At 38.9% G+C, this 15793-nt stretch overlaps 1 protein-coding gene across 1 annotated transcript in view; it reads left to right on the top strand.

Moving 5' to 3' along the window:
• Positions 1 to 9: 9 nt before the first annotated feature.
• Positions 10 to 15793, top strand: part of MICU2 (mitochondrial calcium uptake 2) — a 140343-nt gene continuing 124559 nt past the window's right edge. The window contains exon 1 of the mRNA XM_039565227.1: positions 10 to 224. Coding sequence (XP_039421161.1) covers positions 21 to 224 — 204 coding nt within the window. The 5' untranslated portion in view covers positions 10 to 20. The remainder of the gene's footprint in view (positions 225 to 15793) is intronic.

The raw sequence follows: 15793 nt of genomic DNA, 5'->3' as shown, positions 1-15793 counted from the left end.
CCGCGGCGCTTTCCGGGAAGATGTCGGCGGCGTGGAGAGCGGCGGCGGCGGCGGCTGCCCGAGCCCCGCTCCGGGGGCGGCTCGCCGGGATGCGGCCCCCGCGCAGCCAGCGCCGCTCGCCCGCATGGGGGGCCGTCGCCGCCGCCGCCGCCCTGGTCGGGGGAGGCTGCCTGGCGGTGTGTTACAGCCGGCGGCCGCTCGTGATCCCCACGGTCCTGGCTCAGGTAAGGCAGCAGCATCCCCACTCCCGCCGGCCGGCGGGGCTGGGCGGCCGTGCGGGGAGCCGGGGCCCGGGGGCGGCCGTCGGCGGCCCGCGGGCGGGTCGGGGCCACGGTGGTCGGACCCTGTCGTGAGGCGGGACTTGGCTGCGGGAGCCCTCCTGGCCCCGGTGGTCCAGCAGGTAATGCGCGTCGCCGGCCCCCGTGGCATCAGCAGCGTGTCACTTGCGCCGAGCAGACTCGCCTCATCGACACGGACTCCGCCGATTTCCGCAGCGGGAGAAGGCAGGGTTTGCCTTTGCACGGAGCACTTCCCCTCTCCCCTTGACGGCCCTGGTTGTGCCGGCCGATGGACCCGTGCACAATTTTTGCACAGACACACGGCCTGTACTGAGCTCCGCGTTTTGCTGGTAACTTTCAGGGGAAACTGCTGTTAAGACAGTCATGCATGTTTTTGTCTCTTAAAAAAATTATTTCACGAAAGTATACTTTTGTAGTTCATACTTTGTCTGAAATGCATCACACAGAATGATTTCCTTTTACTATGTCTAAAATGTGTGTTCTGGATGCTAAAATGTGATTGCCTTGGAGCATCAGGGCACAATTAGAAGGGTATGCTCAAGGACAGACCGCTATTGTTTACAAAAAACTCTTTGTACACAGTTGCCCAGCTTTATCCTTTGCATGGAGGCTGTGAGCTTTTTCCTGTTCTTCCTTCAGATAAGAAGTTACTGTCAATTAGAGCTGATTTGTTACTTCAGAGCTGGAAGACCTAAATGCTTTGTAGGCCAGAGGGTTTGGGTGGATGGGGGAAGAGGTCAGTCTATGCTTGCAGTGCCATTCATCTACTTATATCTAAGAGGTTTGGGAAGTATTCAACAGTTTGTATGCTTTGATGTCTTACCTCTTAACAGTGTTTAAACAGGCTGAACTACAAGCAGATAAATACCAACCTTTGTTCTTGAGGACAACCTTTATTCTTGAGTCAAGAACAAAGAATGATTTTTTAAATATATTTTTTTTAATATTGTACTATTCAGTGTGGAAGATATCTAAGCTACATCTTCTTAGAAAACTCAATTTTTATTAGATAAGCATTTTTCTAAATAGATTATCTAGTAGTCCTGGTTCCTTGGACAGCACATGCTAAACTTTAATCTTCTGTATACATCTCCTAGCTAGGAAAGCATGTATTGCTTAGTAGATGTCCTACTGAAAACGTATCTTCTTGTTGTTTTTACGTTTAATTATGTGAGTTTTTTAAGCAGCATTGCATTACGTTTTAAAAGTCTTTTAAGTCATTGAGACCAATTTCATATATGCATGGAACTCTTGCTTAAATAGATGTGTATATAGGTATATATAAAAAGTGTTAAATGTGGGAAGTAATCACTTTTGAAGGGTGTTGAATGAAGGGGTGTCACTCTGGTGCTGATGTGTTCTCGTGGAGTAGCTTCCCTGTAACGCATGGACAGTCCTACGAGTATGCTTTTAGTAATTCTCAGGAGGAAGTCCAAAAGTCTAGGACCTATTTAACTGATTTGGTTTTGGAGATGGTAAATTGCTGGACTCTGCAAATGTTTAGTAGTTCAATTTGAACTTTTCAGTTTTCCAGTAAAGTGATTTTTGAAGAAGCTAGTTCTCCATACGTATTGTACACCATATTCCTGCAGCTAATGTACGTTACTGAGCTTTTTGAAACTACCTAAGAAATGACCATGCAGAGCATAATGCTGCAAGTGGATTGTGAAAGCTACACACAACAGAGTGTACAGAGGAACAGAGTGATAGAGCCAAAGAGGCACACTGCAGGTCTTTTAGGCAGTTTAGATGCGACTTGTGGCTTCTGATTGATGGAAAATATTCCAAAGTGAAACAGTGTTGAAACAAGTATGTCACCTTTAGTACAAGTTTTGAAGCCGTCTTTTTTTCAGTTCAGAGTTTGTGGAATCCTGAGAAATGGAGATTCTTTTCACGTTCTCATAGTGGATAACCTTACTTTCTGTTATTATTCCTTTTCATTGTAACTAATCTTAACCAGCCTTGCTTGAGCTTATGCTCACAAACAATATGGAACTGTTTGTTCCTGTTGTAGTATGCTATGTAGTGGGAATGTTGGCAGCATGGTGTGTGAAATAATAGAGGTTAAGGCAAGTATTTGAAATTAAACAGCCTAATTTTCATTGTCTTTGTAACAGAGGAGCATGTAGTGGAAATGTTTATACTTCTGTCTCATCAACAAGGCCTACTGGTTACTCCTGAGAGTGCTGCGAGATTATGCTACAGTGCTTCCCAATTTTCCTTGGTAATAGTCTTGACTGTTGAATTGCTGCAAAATAGGTTGTAATTATTTAAAATATTTGACAGAGTGAAGCTGACAAAGTGACAATGTATCTTCATGCTGTAAAGGACCAATATAATAAGATTTTATGCTTTTCAGCCGCATTACATTATGTTTAAAAAGTTCTGTCATTAAGACCAATGTCGTGTCTGTGTGTGACTCTGCTGTAAGCACAATTTGAGCCACTGAGTAACTTTCATTCTTGTCCTAAGTGAGATGTAACTACCATTAGTAACTTTGTTGCAGAGACAAAGACTTCACTGTAAATATGTCCTGTTTGTTTAGGTTAAGTAGTTGAAGTCGGTAACTCTATTTAGATTTTCAGTTTTGCTTGGTAAAACTAGTCTCTGTCAAAGTAGTCAGACGTTTTTCAGCTTTTCCTTGTTCTAGGCAATTTTAGACATACAATTTCTAGTGAAGCTGGCAAACAGCATGCCAAAGTATATATTTTTTTTTAAAATTCAGTATTTACTTTTTTTTTTTTTCTTCTGAAGCTTTTGAATATTCTAAAATCAAAGACTGATACCTTTGGCGTGTAGTTTTTTAAATCTGTTTTTAATTCCAGTTCTTTCTTCTTGCTGGAGTGGGTTTAATCCTGCTCATATTGGTTAGTGGCACTTCTGACTTAAGCTCAGATTAAATGAAATCCAGCCTGTGTATGAGTCTGTGCAGAATCAATGGTCTTGCAGGGTCAGATAATCTGTTTTCTTTTTGTGAGTTGTATGGATAGTGTCTGTTTTATTTTGTAGTGGCTTATCTTTTGTTACGGTGTTTTAATATAATTGTTTAGTCTGACAATAAATTTTCAGTTCAGGGTTTTCTGTAAAACTTTGGGCCAGGTTTTTGTCACTATTTTCACTTATCTGTTCTTAGTGTACACTAAGTGGTTAACATTTCAGTAATAAAACTTCCTATATTTAGTGTAATATTATGTCAGATGTAGTCTTTCATGATTTATGAAGTTACTTTCATTCCCTATCTCCATTTGCTGACCTACTGTTTAGAAACATATAACTAATATATGTTGGAGTAAGTGTTGCTTGTAAAATGCTATAAAGATTATTATAGCAAAATGAACATAATATTTCTGAAACTTTTTTTTTTATAGATACTAGGTTTTGGTTCTATCTACACTTGTTATTTACCAGTGAAGCTACACTGACAATACCCAAACCAGATATAGCTTGTGTTGGGAAAAACTAGATCAATTTTCATTTTTTTAATAAAATGAGCTAATCAGCTTGTATCTAGAGGAGAAAAAAAGAAGGGAGGGAATAAGGGCTTTTGTTCTAGCAATGTAACTCAGAATGGGGATTTATGTTGAATTCCCTAGAAGTGCTTCTTCTATTATCCTAACCAACACAGCCAGGTCAAAAATGTTCACACGGCACTGCATACTGCATTGATACTATACAGGCTACTTTTCTTCTTCAGTAGTGGAATTCAAATGACACAATGGTATATGGTTTGTAACCTTGATCAGACTTGCAGTATTGTCTCTTGTGCCTTGATTTTCTCAGAGCTTGCAGTTTGCTGTCCTAACATGGCCCACTCCAACTAAATTAGGAGCTTCCCAACGGACTGCAGGTTCGATTTTAGACGGGCGCGAACTGCAAATGATAAGAAAGTTCTGAGAAGCAGCAGGCTGCCAGAGGCAGTATATCCTGCCCCTGCTGAGTTTTTTATGGCCATGTGTAGGTCACTCGCTTCAGAAAGAATATAATTTGATTTGCCCTTGAAAAGTTGCCATCCCTGCAGCATGTCACAATTTGTGCCAAGTCTAAGTCACTGTTTTCCAAATGAGACTGACTGGAGTTGTTACTAGCACATATATGTGCAAAGCTTTATGTGTGCAAAGTCTTGTCTGCTTATAAACATCATGTTTCAGCATTCTCTGTTTAGGGTTGCAGGAGCATTAGCTGGCACTTAAATATTTGATAAAGCTTACCTGAGGTAAAGAGGAAGACATAGCCTACTAAAAGCCTTTTTTGGGGTCAATTCTTATTAATACTGTTACATGATTGCAGTGTGATTGGTTCTCTTTCTCTTACCTTTTCTACTGCTGCTGTCCTGCATCAGCAATCTTCTTCAGTTATTCCAGATCAGAGGAGACTCAGTTTTTGTCCTGGAGGTCTTAAATACATACATTGTATTTGATCATACTGAAAATATTAAGATAGTGCTTATAACAATTAACAAACACTTTGTGATAATTTGCAAAATATTTTTAAGTGTCTGAAATTCTATTTAAAATACATTTATTGAAACAATTCTATTTTGTACTGCATTAATTTTTTTATTTCACTTTAAACTGCATTAAATGTTTCATCATTTTTCGAGTGTCCATGATTCTTAAGAGATGCAAAGACGGGAGGGGTGACTCTGTATGTCACACTACCCACACACTACATGGGAGTGGCGACTTTGTATGTCACAATATTAAAACTATTATTCTGCACAACTGGGAGTAAAAAACTGTGAGTGATTAAAACTAGAGCTTAGATTTGTTTTCCAGGTCTCTATGTGTACCCACCACAAAAATGTGTGTACAAAAATGTACATTGTTTAAAGAAACCAGGATACCGTAAAAGATTCTCCAAATGCTAGTTTGTTCAGGGAATGCTCCCTTGGTTCTGTCACTGTGGAAAGGCAAAATAGTATACAAACAAATCTTAGGGCTATAGAGAACTCAGTACCACAGCTCATAGGATAATCTAGGGAGAGCATATATATTAAATATAATTTAAGTTTATCAAGGGTTTAGTAAAAGCCTCTGGACTCCCAGAGGAAGTTCATAAAAATAGCTTTAAAAGTTTTGTAATCCTGCCTGTGTTTTTTGGTGACACTTTGAGATGTGAGCTGTGTCTCCAAAGAGATTGAGCTGAAATATAGTTGTTTTAGGCAAGCTCCAATATTTTGTGCATGGTTTCTTCTCAGGTAAAATTTCCAACCCAGATCAATAAAAAATTTTCAAAATAATGTCTGCTATAAGCATGTTACCTGTCTAGTATATATTTGTTTGATTGGTAACTTCTGGAAAAAACATCCAAAACAATTGTAATCAGTTGCATGCAGGTCAAAACAGCATTTTGTTTAAATCATCTGAATTAGTTTCTACAGAGCAGTGGAAGGAAGAAGTGCATAGCTCTGGGATTTTAATTGTTTTTTTACATATCCGTAGTTACCAGGATCAGTTTGTGACTTAAGTTAGGCATACACTGCTTCTAGGTCACGCTTTCTCACTCACTATATTTATGTGGTTTTGGGGTTCTTTTTGGAATAGTGTTACTTAGGAAAGTAAGCTGTGCATAATAACTCCATATAAAGGATTTTTTGGCCAGATAAAAATACACATGTGATGTTTAAATTCAGTCACCAAATAGAAAAAAAGAGCGTATTTCTTATACATTAATAATGATTCCTACAAAGTTACATGTTAGTGCTTTGAATTGTGAGACACTGATGAATTGCGTTAGAATGGGAATTTTTGTGAGGGCATCTTTGTAATGTTTTAAAAGCCTGGTTCATGCTGAGGAAAGAACGTTGCTATTAAGATGAGGTGTCTTGATAAACATAGAATCTGGGATAAAATTGCATAAGGATTTGTAATGATGTATAGAATTGCCTGGAGGGAGGAGTGTGGTTCTAAAATAGTCGCAGAAAGGATATGTGCAGTCTAATCTAAGAAACATACAAGAGGATTCTTGTGTTTACTCTATCATCAAAAGAAAAAGTTTGCCTGCTTTTGATGGAGTAAAAATCCCAGGATAGCTTCTTTTCTCCTAAGTAATATTTTAAAGTGTTTATCTTCAAGTCTTTATTCTATTAGAAATTGAGAATGCAGATGCACATAGACGATTACTGGGATGCTCACTAAGTAAAATTAAGCATGTATAACATAAGTCTGCGTCATAATGTTTTAACATGCTTTTGAAACTTAGTGCAAATGTTTGTAATCCACATCAAACAAGCTGCTTAGTGATGGCTTGCAGGCTTCAGAGAAGACTCACAGTGGAATTCAGCTTGTGTGAACCTGACCACAGGGTTACATTATTAATACTTAAAATCTATGTAGTAAAACAATGCCATGTAAAAGTAATGAAAATTATCATTGCTGTTGTGGCTTGGAGCATCTTCAGGCAAGGATTGTTTGTTTATTTCTTTGGGTTTTTAAATCACTGTCTTGCTTTACAGCTTCCTTAAAGGAAGGGACAACTTCCTCAAAATGTCCTTCTGTCTTTTTGTATCTTATCTTGCTGCTGGTTATTGTTCTCCTTGCTGCTGTTCTGAGTGGAGCAGGACACAGCACGCAGAGCCAGGTAGTGGTTCCCTGCACAGCCCTAGATTTCTGTTCTGGTTGTAGCATAGTTGGGAAGGTGTTAGAGGATTCTTACTGCATCTTCAGGTTGTATCCTTGAACCATCTACAAGATGGTGCCTTTAAATCTTCCTGATGAAGGGCCTGCAAGACTGGCAGCCTTTGGAGGAGGACCCAGTTGGATTCAAGGTGCTTTGAACCCCTGGTGTTCCTTTCCAGCAGTGCCCAGCACTGGAGAGGCTCCTTATCCAGCTGTGGTGAGCTGCAGGCAGTGCTCTTGTTGGCACGTGGTAGCATCCATCTCTCTGCCAGCTTCATGGTTTATTTTCCACTGTATCTTTACTGCTATATTTACTATGTCAATAAATATTACCAAAAAAAGGGTTGTCATGGGTCATGACAAGGCAGTCATCTCAGTAGGTAAATGCATTCAATAGATTTGCTGAACAGAAAATGGGTAGTCATTTTTTTAATGAAATGGTTCAGGTACCTATATGAAAGAGACCGTTTAACATAATTTATACACGTGCCTTCTAATTCAGGTATATCATGTGAATATATTCCTATTTTTTTTTTCTTTACTGTGCATCTAGAAGTAAACGGAAGTACTACAATTGGTTTGGTTCCGAGTGTAAATGACTTGTAACATTGTTGCCTCCAAATTCATCTTCAATGAATGAGTTTTGGATAATAGTTTCAAAATATTCTGAAAATAGTGTGTGCTCAAAACATGCATTTTTAAACAACATTGCTCCTTTTTTTAAGCATTGATAAATATACATCTCCCCTGCAATTAGATTGCTAGCTCAGCCTATCCCGATCTTTTTTCTTTACCTTAAATGTGCTTCAGTATTTCTGAAACTGTTCCTCTTGTGCAGCCAATGGGGGTAACCTTAGCTACCTCTTGTTTAATTCTGTATTTCACTGTGTTATGGAAATACTGTATGTATCAGGTATCCATCAAGCAGTCTAAATCAATAACTGGGATATTAAATATATCACAAACATCATTCTCATCATTAGTGACATACAGACATTGTCACGTTATGTGCCTAAAATAGAATGTGGTATAGGGAGTGTGGAATCTGTAGGACCATGATGTTATAATTAATTATACCCTTACATATTACTTATGTATGTGCATTTGTTTCACAACTTTAAATATATGGTGGTAAGTGGCGTTTGCTTCAGTATCCTTTTCAGCTTTTTGAATGTGAAATATTTATATCCTGAAGTTCCTGGCTTTGAAAATATTTACATTTATTCCCTTCTCTGTGTGCATGGAGATTCTTTGTGCAGGTGTCTTCATTGATACTAAAACAACACGATGTCAAATGTAATCTTAGAGGTCAAGGTTAAAATTTAGCTATCTATCTTTCATCTGATCTGTCACCTTTTCCTTGAATTCACTCTTGCTATATGACTTCAGTGATTAAATAAAATCTAACTAACATTCTTCTTAGGCACTTTGATACATTCTTGGACAGATTTGGACAGATGGGGTGAGTTAAGCTGCATGGTTTTGTGTTTTTAGCTAATGCAGTAAAAGGTTAGTGTTTGAGAATCTTTGGCTGTTTATGTTAATGGACAAACATAAACAGATAAAATAGCTTGCCTGAAAACAAAAAATAGATTGATTAGAAAGAGTTGCACAAAATAATATTCTGATTTTAAAGAAAAGAACCTCTAGAAGAAACTAACATATATTTAGTGGTGATATAAGACTTTTTCTCCAGTAAATACAGTAGATGGTTTCAATGTAGATCTTACAAAGTTTCTTTTTCATTTGGTTTCTTAGATGGAAGCTCTGTTCGCCTTTTTTTTTTCCCTAGAAACTTTGAGCATATTGATGATTACCTTTTCTTTTTTTAGTTTTTGTAAGAAAAGATCTGTACAAGCTGTAGTGACTATTCTCCTATTGGTGCTGCTTTGTACTGTTCTCCAAATGCATTTGCTGGTTAGCGTGAGAGCTCTGTATTACACTTACTTGTAGACTTTTGTGTAACATTGTGGCTGACTGAATATTCCTGGCAAGTGGCTCAGCATTTTGGAAACATAATCTAGGCAGAAAGAACAAATAACTCAGAATCTAGTTTAAATAATCATCCAAGATGGAACTGTGTGAAATGCTCGTTCAGAACACATAGTAGACTGTAGCTCCTTGGTGCTACTCACTGAGCTTTTTATTACGCGTAGAACTAAAAGACAAGAGAAGGGAGTCTTGTCAGCTTTAAACACCAGACGTCATTTCAAGTAGTTCCTCAAGGTTTGTGTCCCTTTCAGGGTAGGAAAAATTTCAAGAATGACTGTCTCGCACTCACGTAGTCTATAAAAAGCGCTTATAGCAGATGTAGCTAATAAACATTATCGGTACTGATACCTTCCCTGCTCCTTTGCCAAATCATCAGAGAAACTCCTTCATCTGCCTCCAAAAACTGCACAAACTCTAGCACAGATGGAAAAGTTATGTGAAATGAAGAAAATTGGTGTTTCCAAATACTTTTTTCTTAATCTTCCTTTTTTTTTTAAAGTAGGCATTTTCTTTGATAATGCCTTTTATTGGGGATACTGTGATATTACAATAATATGTTAACAAATAATGCTGTAATATTAAAACAACATATACTGAGCTGCATGTAAAGCTATGTACATATATATTTGTAATGTAAATTTAGATATATTAGTAAGAATATGTATGCATATGTATAAAATATACTTAAAATACAGACTGTGTGAATACAATAATAAAAAATAAATATAAGAATGTGTTAGTAGAGAAATTATGGAATTTATTTTGAAAGTTTCTAGTCTAAATGGAGGTATGATATATGCTCAGAATTTAAAGGACGAAATCTGCCTGAAGTTCTATCAAAAGCTTCTTCTGGTGGCCCTGTAAGAGGCAGAGGTCTGTGTGCTGCCAGATCAGGCTGGGCTTTGAACTTGACTGCATGGGCTCACTGATGTGAGATCTTGCCAAGGAGAAAAGCATGAAGTTCTGTCATATTGTATTGCTCCCCATCACGAAATGGACTTTGTAATTATATTTTATGATCTCACAAATTTGCCAAAATGAACTTTATTTTTCAGGAGAGAAAAGTCTTAATGGTTACGTATTGACCACATTATCTGACAGTCTGCTTTTCCTTTTATATAACAAACCTTAATAGCATGGCTGACAGAATAATTGGTTTGGAGATATAGTGCAGTTTCTGTACCAGTCCTCTCTGGGCTTGTTTTTGAAGCAACTGTGGACTTGCCTAGTAATTTGGTGTTTTTAATGGCAATGCAAAATCAAAATTATACTCAGCATGGAGACTAAGAAAGTGCTCTTTACTTTATAGCCTTATATTGTTTAAATGCAAAGAGACAGTGGTCTCAATAGCCTGGGGTTGTCACGATGAAATGTTTTCCCTTGCTCATTACACTCTAATGACTTTCCCTCAGGTTATAGTTCTTACTTGGAAATGCAGTAAAGCTGATGGATAAAACATCTGGCACCTTTTTTACTGAAAAATAGGCTTGATGGTCTTAGGCATCAGGGAATACAGTAGTATCACTGCTGTGTTTGGGAATAAGTAAACAATTATAGGCTTCTGCTGAAGATGTGGAACAGCAGGAAGAAACACTGTAATCTCCAAAAGATGAAAAACACAATATGCAACATGTATCAATTTAAAACCAGCATTTCCCAGATCAATTTAGATGATTTTATCTAATGTAAAGCATTAATATTAAATCTGTACTGTTCAATAAGCAACAAATGAAGTGAATTAATGCTTGGCTTAGTTATTCATGTTACAGAATCACAGAATAAGCTCGGTTGAAGGGGACCCTGAAGGATCATCAAATCCAACTCCTGGCCCTGCACAGGACCATCCCAAAGAGTCACACTATGTGCCTGAAAGTATTATCCAAATGGTTCTGGAACTCATTCAGGCTTGGTACTGTGGTTCTTAGATGTTCTTCATGAGATCCATCTCCACTTAAGAGAAACTTTCCTACATTTTGTTGTTGTCATTTAATCCCGATTGTCAACTACGCATCTCACAGCCCCTCATTCCCTCTCTCCTTGGGGGAGGGAGCTGGAAGAGTAAAGAGGAGAAAACTTGTGCGTTAAGATACAGACAGTGTAACAGGTAAAGTGAAAGCTGCATGTGCAAACAAAGCAAAATGGGATTTTTTTCACCACTTCCCATGGGCAGGTAAGTGTTCAGCCATCCCCAGGAGAGCAGGGCTCTGCTATGCATAATGGTGACTTGGGGAGGCAAACACCATCACTCCAAACATCCCCTTGTCCTCCTTCTGCCTCCAGCTTTATACACTGAGCATGGCACCATATGACACCCCTTGGTCACCTGGAGTCAGCTGTCCGGGCTATGTCCCCTCCCAACTCCTTGTGCACCCCCAGTCTACTCACTGGTGGGCTGGGGTGAGAGGCAGAAAAGGCCCTGGCTTTGTGTGAGCCCTCCTCAGCAGTTAGGAAAACATCCCTGTGGGTATCAACACTGTTTCCAAATCCAAAACACAGAATTAATTCTTTTCCAAACATGAACAGTACAGTTGTGTCCACAGTAGAGCATCCTGGGAAGTTATTTGTTTGTGTGCTTTAAAAGCAAGTTTTATTGCTAACCTGCACAGATCAGAGAAAACCCTTTTTCAGTGCTTCAGACAAGTGCAAGATCTGGTTTGTCTTTCTGAAATGTTTGTGTCACTAATGCAATTTAGGGGAATACTTCTTTTCAATGGTACAGTTACAGCAGCTACCTGGAAAATGTGGATATGTTTTAGCAAGTTTGCAGTCAGAAAAATTAAGTCTTTCATGTTCTGATTCTACAGAAATCCTGTGGCTAGGCACATAAGGAGCAAGTGAGTGATGGAAAGAGAGCTACTAAAACAATACACAGATTCCAGTGGTGTTCAGCTGAGTAAGCTCTGCAGTGTGTAGATGCTTTTCCTGCACTGTGACTTGTTTTGTCTGCCATTATTTTCTTCTAACCCTCCACCAGATTATCTGGCAGAGCATGCTGCTGTTTTTTTCTTTACTTAAGTGAGAATTTTTTAAGCTCTGTGAACTCTTTTCATTTGAATTGGAGTAGACATCCTATTAACCATTAAGACCATCCTCTAGGGAAACTTCTCAACAAAATCTTAAAATACATTTGGATTAATTTATAATAGTGAAACATACTCTATTTTGTCATACACAGGTAAAATGTGTGTTGTAATTTGTCGTTCAAATTAAACCAACTTCTGTATTATATCAGAGCTGGAGTTTGGTTTTATAGCTTGCTTGTTATTGTATGTGTGTGTTTTACTGTTGCAGTATTTCTCCTTCTGGGAAAAAAACCCAATTGTTAACTTTTTCACATAGAGCTGTAGCTAAGCACTTCTGCAAAGGCATTTGTGCTTGTCTTTTTGAGCTCTTTCCTGGAAATTTCTTGAAAAAGAGTACTAAAGATCTAAAAAGTCATAAGTAACAGCATTTAGGCTGTTACTATGTCCATTGAGGAAGGACGCAACATGGAAAACAAAAATAGCAAAAACTAAAGCAAGTTTCTGTTTCTGGATTTTTAAAAAAATCCCTTAAAACTTTAGATTTTAGTTTAGCTGAAGAACCATAATGAATGATAAACAGTGTAAAGGGTATAAAATTACTTTTTCTAGAACACACTGTTTTCTTTTATTCTGAATATACCGATTGTATGTAATGTTCCTGCTCAGTCTTCCAGAAAAATACTGTGGGAAATTGCTGACATACTTTTTTCCTAACTGCTGTTAAATTTGGAAAACTGACAATGTCATATTGCCAAATGGTGTTGCATTGTTATTCTTTAATTTTGTGTTCTTGCTTCTCTTCAGCCTCAACAATGAAAACTATAAAGAAAAATCTAAATATTTAGGTGCACCAGAACTGTTGGATGCGCTAATTGAGCAGAGTTTGTATAGCAATAAATACTAGATTCTTTATATTAACAGTCTTATGGAAAATAATGCACTTTCACTGATAATACACCATTTGTTTACTGAATGCTTTTCATGGGTGCCTCACTTTATTATCTGCAGTGCAGAGTCCCTCAACAGTACTGCTTCTTGAAATGACAGCAGTGCAATCAAGATGCATTGTCAGAAATCATGGAACCGTAGTCAGATTCCTTGGTGTAAAACTTTTAAAGGAGTGTGTTGTTTTCCAGTACAGATGGGTTTTTCCTTGCAGGGTATGCTCACTCTCTCTGGCAGTGGTTGGAGGTAACCACTTCCAGTGTTGCAGAGTTCTGGTACTGACAGCAAACAGGGAGTGGTTATCCTGAGAGTCATCACGTGGCTGAATCCTTTGTGGGTAGGATTTGTGAGACTGTAGTTGTGGGAGTAATGGAGCATCTTTATTCCTTCTTCATCTCCTGTAGCCTGTGGGTTAGGTCACTCTCCATCACTTCCAGGAGCAGCAGACTCCATGTGAGGGGCTGATGTGCCAGCAGGAAGCAAAACTACTTCCATTGCTGAAGCAAACATACTGCTCTGGGCTCAGCTTTGAATGCAGAGTTAGAAGGTGATGAGTAATGGAAAGCAGACACAGTGGCTCTGGGCCAAGCTGCGTAGGGATTAAATTCTGGATGTGGTCTTAATAAGATGGAATGACACCCTTCCATATGGTTCAGTAGTGTGTGTGACTGTGTATCACCTCGATGAATTCATGTTGCGTACATCCGGTTCTGGCCGTCGGAAACACCCAGCTGATGTGACTAGACCCCTGTAAGTGGATTTAAAAGTTGCTTGCAGTTCTTCAAATTGTATGAAACTTCATGTATACAGTATTCTTTGCATTCTGGAGGTGATGATTAGGCTGTTTTCCTGCTATGTCAGACCTGGAGACTGTAAGTTTCCCATCACTGCGTGCTCGTGGGATGCTTCTGGCCCATTGAGTGTCCCTGTGAGTGTGAGTGGCAAGACAAAGTTGATGGACCCAAAATCCTTTATTTGAGCAGCTTTTGTAACTGGGAAGGTTGCACAAGCTTTTTGGCCACCACACCAAGCTATAGAACATGTCTTTTCTGTTGGTAAACTTTGAATAGACAGATGATGAGTTACTGATGTTGACATAGCCATGAGACAATAATGATGTGCTTTTAATTGTGGATAGGGCATTGGTCCTTCAGGCCATAATTTGCAAAGAGCAGAGAACATGACTAGTTTTCATAAGAATTTGAAGGTGACAATGCTAGCAACACTATGCAAAGCATGCCTGTGCATCAGCTGAATAATTTTCTATGTTGAGATATTTTGCTGAATGTGTGAAACTTCTCCTATAGGCAGTTCATAAAAGCAGTTGTTCAGCTTTTTTAGCAAAAATTTCTTTTATTCCTTTATAATATTGGTCCTGCAATATTCCTGTTTAATATAATACTTTTATAGTAGAGGAAGCAGGGGATAAGAAAGTGGATCTTTTCTTCTCCAGGGACTTCTCTACTGTATTTTTGAACTGATATATGCCTAAGGCACTGAGGAAAGCACCCTGTGTTGTTGCAGTTATCTCAAAAAATGTTATTCTATGCAATAAGTATATGAAATAGCATAATTCATTTTGTGTTATTCATAAAGTAGGTATCCATGAAATGTCTGACATTAAAATAAATTATATAGCTGTTATATATATTCATAAGCAACTTCTGTACCACATAGCAATGATAAAACAGTGCTTTGACAAGAGAGTAAGTGAAACTTCATGGTAGGATGATGTACTTGTCATATGAGTTCAGAAATCATAAATCAAGCCTTAAAATTCAACTGGTTGAAAATGTAATGTTTTTATTTAAGGTCATGTGAATTCTTTTTACTAGTTTTGAACCTCCAGGCCTGAAACTTCTGATCATAAGGGCTAGAAGCATTTAAGTGAGAGATGAGATTCTTTCTCAGTATTGTGAACAATAATGTGACTTTCATAGAATTGTAGAATATTACGAGTTGGAAGGGACCTTAAAGATCATCTCCAACCCCCCTGCCGTGGGCAGGGACACCTCTCACTAGACCAGGTTGCTCAAGGCCTTATCCAGCCTGGCCTTGAACACTGCCAGGGCTGGGGCATTCACAGCTTCTCTGGGCAACCTGTTCCAGTATCTCATCACCCTCACAGTAAAGAATTTCTTCCTAAAATCCAGCCTAAATTGCCTCTCTTTCAGCTTGTGCCCATTACTCCTTGTCCTATCACTGCAGTTCCTGACAAAGAATCCCTCTCCAGCTTCCCTGTAGGCCCCCTTCAGACACTGGAAGGTTGCTGTGAGGTCTCCACACAACCTTCTCTTCTGCGGGCTCAACAGCCCCAACTTTCTCAGCCTGTCTTCATAGGGGAGGTGCTTCAGTCCTCTTACCAGCTGCATGGCCTCCTCTGGACTTACTCCAACAGTTCTGTGTCCTTCTTATGTTGGGAGCACCATTACTGTGCTGGTCTCACCAGAGCAGAGGGGCAGAATCCCCTCCCTTGCCCTGCTGGCCACGTTGCTTTGGATGCAGCCCAGGATGCAGTTGGCTTTCTGGGATGCAAATGCACGTTGACAGATTATGTTGAGTTTTTTACCAACCATACCTCAAGTCCTTCTCCACAGGACTGTTTTTAATGATGCCCTTTAATACTTTATTGATATCAAATGCTTTGCTAGTATTCATGATGAAACTAAATGGAAGGATTGATGTATAAATACACTTTACTTTAGAGTTTAGACTTTAGAGTCAAGTGTAGGAAGAGCCTTGATGAGTTATATCACAAGGCGAGAAACTTCACTGAAGTGCCAAGGGGTACTACTTACCACAGTGAAAAACAAGCCTGTAGTGATAGAAAAAAGGCTGTAGAAATTGACGACTGCTTTAATCTTGTGGAACTCCTAGTTGGCTATCCATTTAATATCCTACTCCTTTCCTAATAGTT

This window comes from Corvus cornix, chromosome 1 (genome assembly GCF_000738735.6).
Source record: "Corvus cornix cornix isolate S_Up_H32 chromosome 1, ASM73873v5, whole genome shotgun sequence".
Lineage (NCBI taxonomy): Eukaryota > Metazoa > Chordata > Aves > Passeriformes > Corvidae > Corvus > Corvus cornix.
The sequence above is the reverse complement of the archived record's forward strand: the minus strand, read 5'-3'. Positions and strand labels throughout refer to the sequence as shown.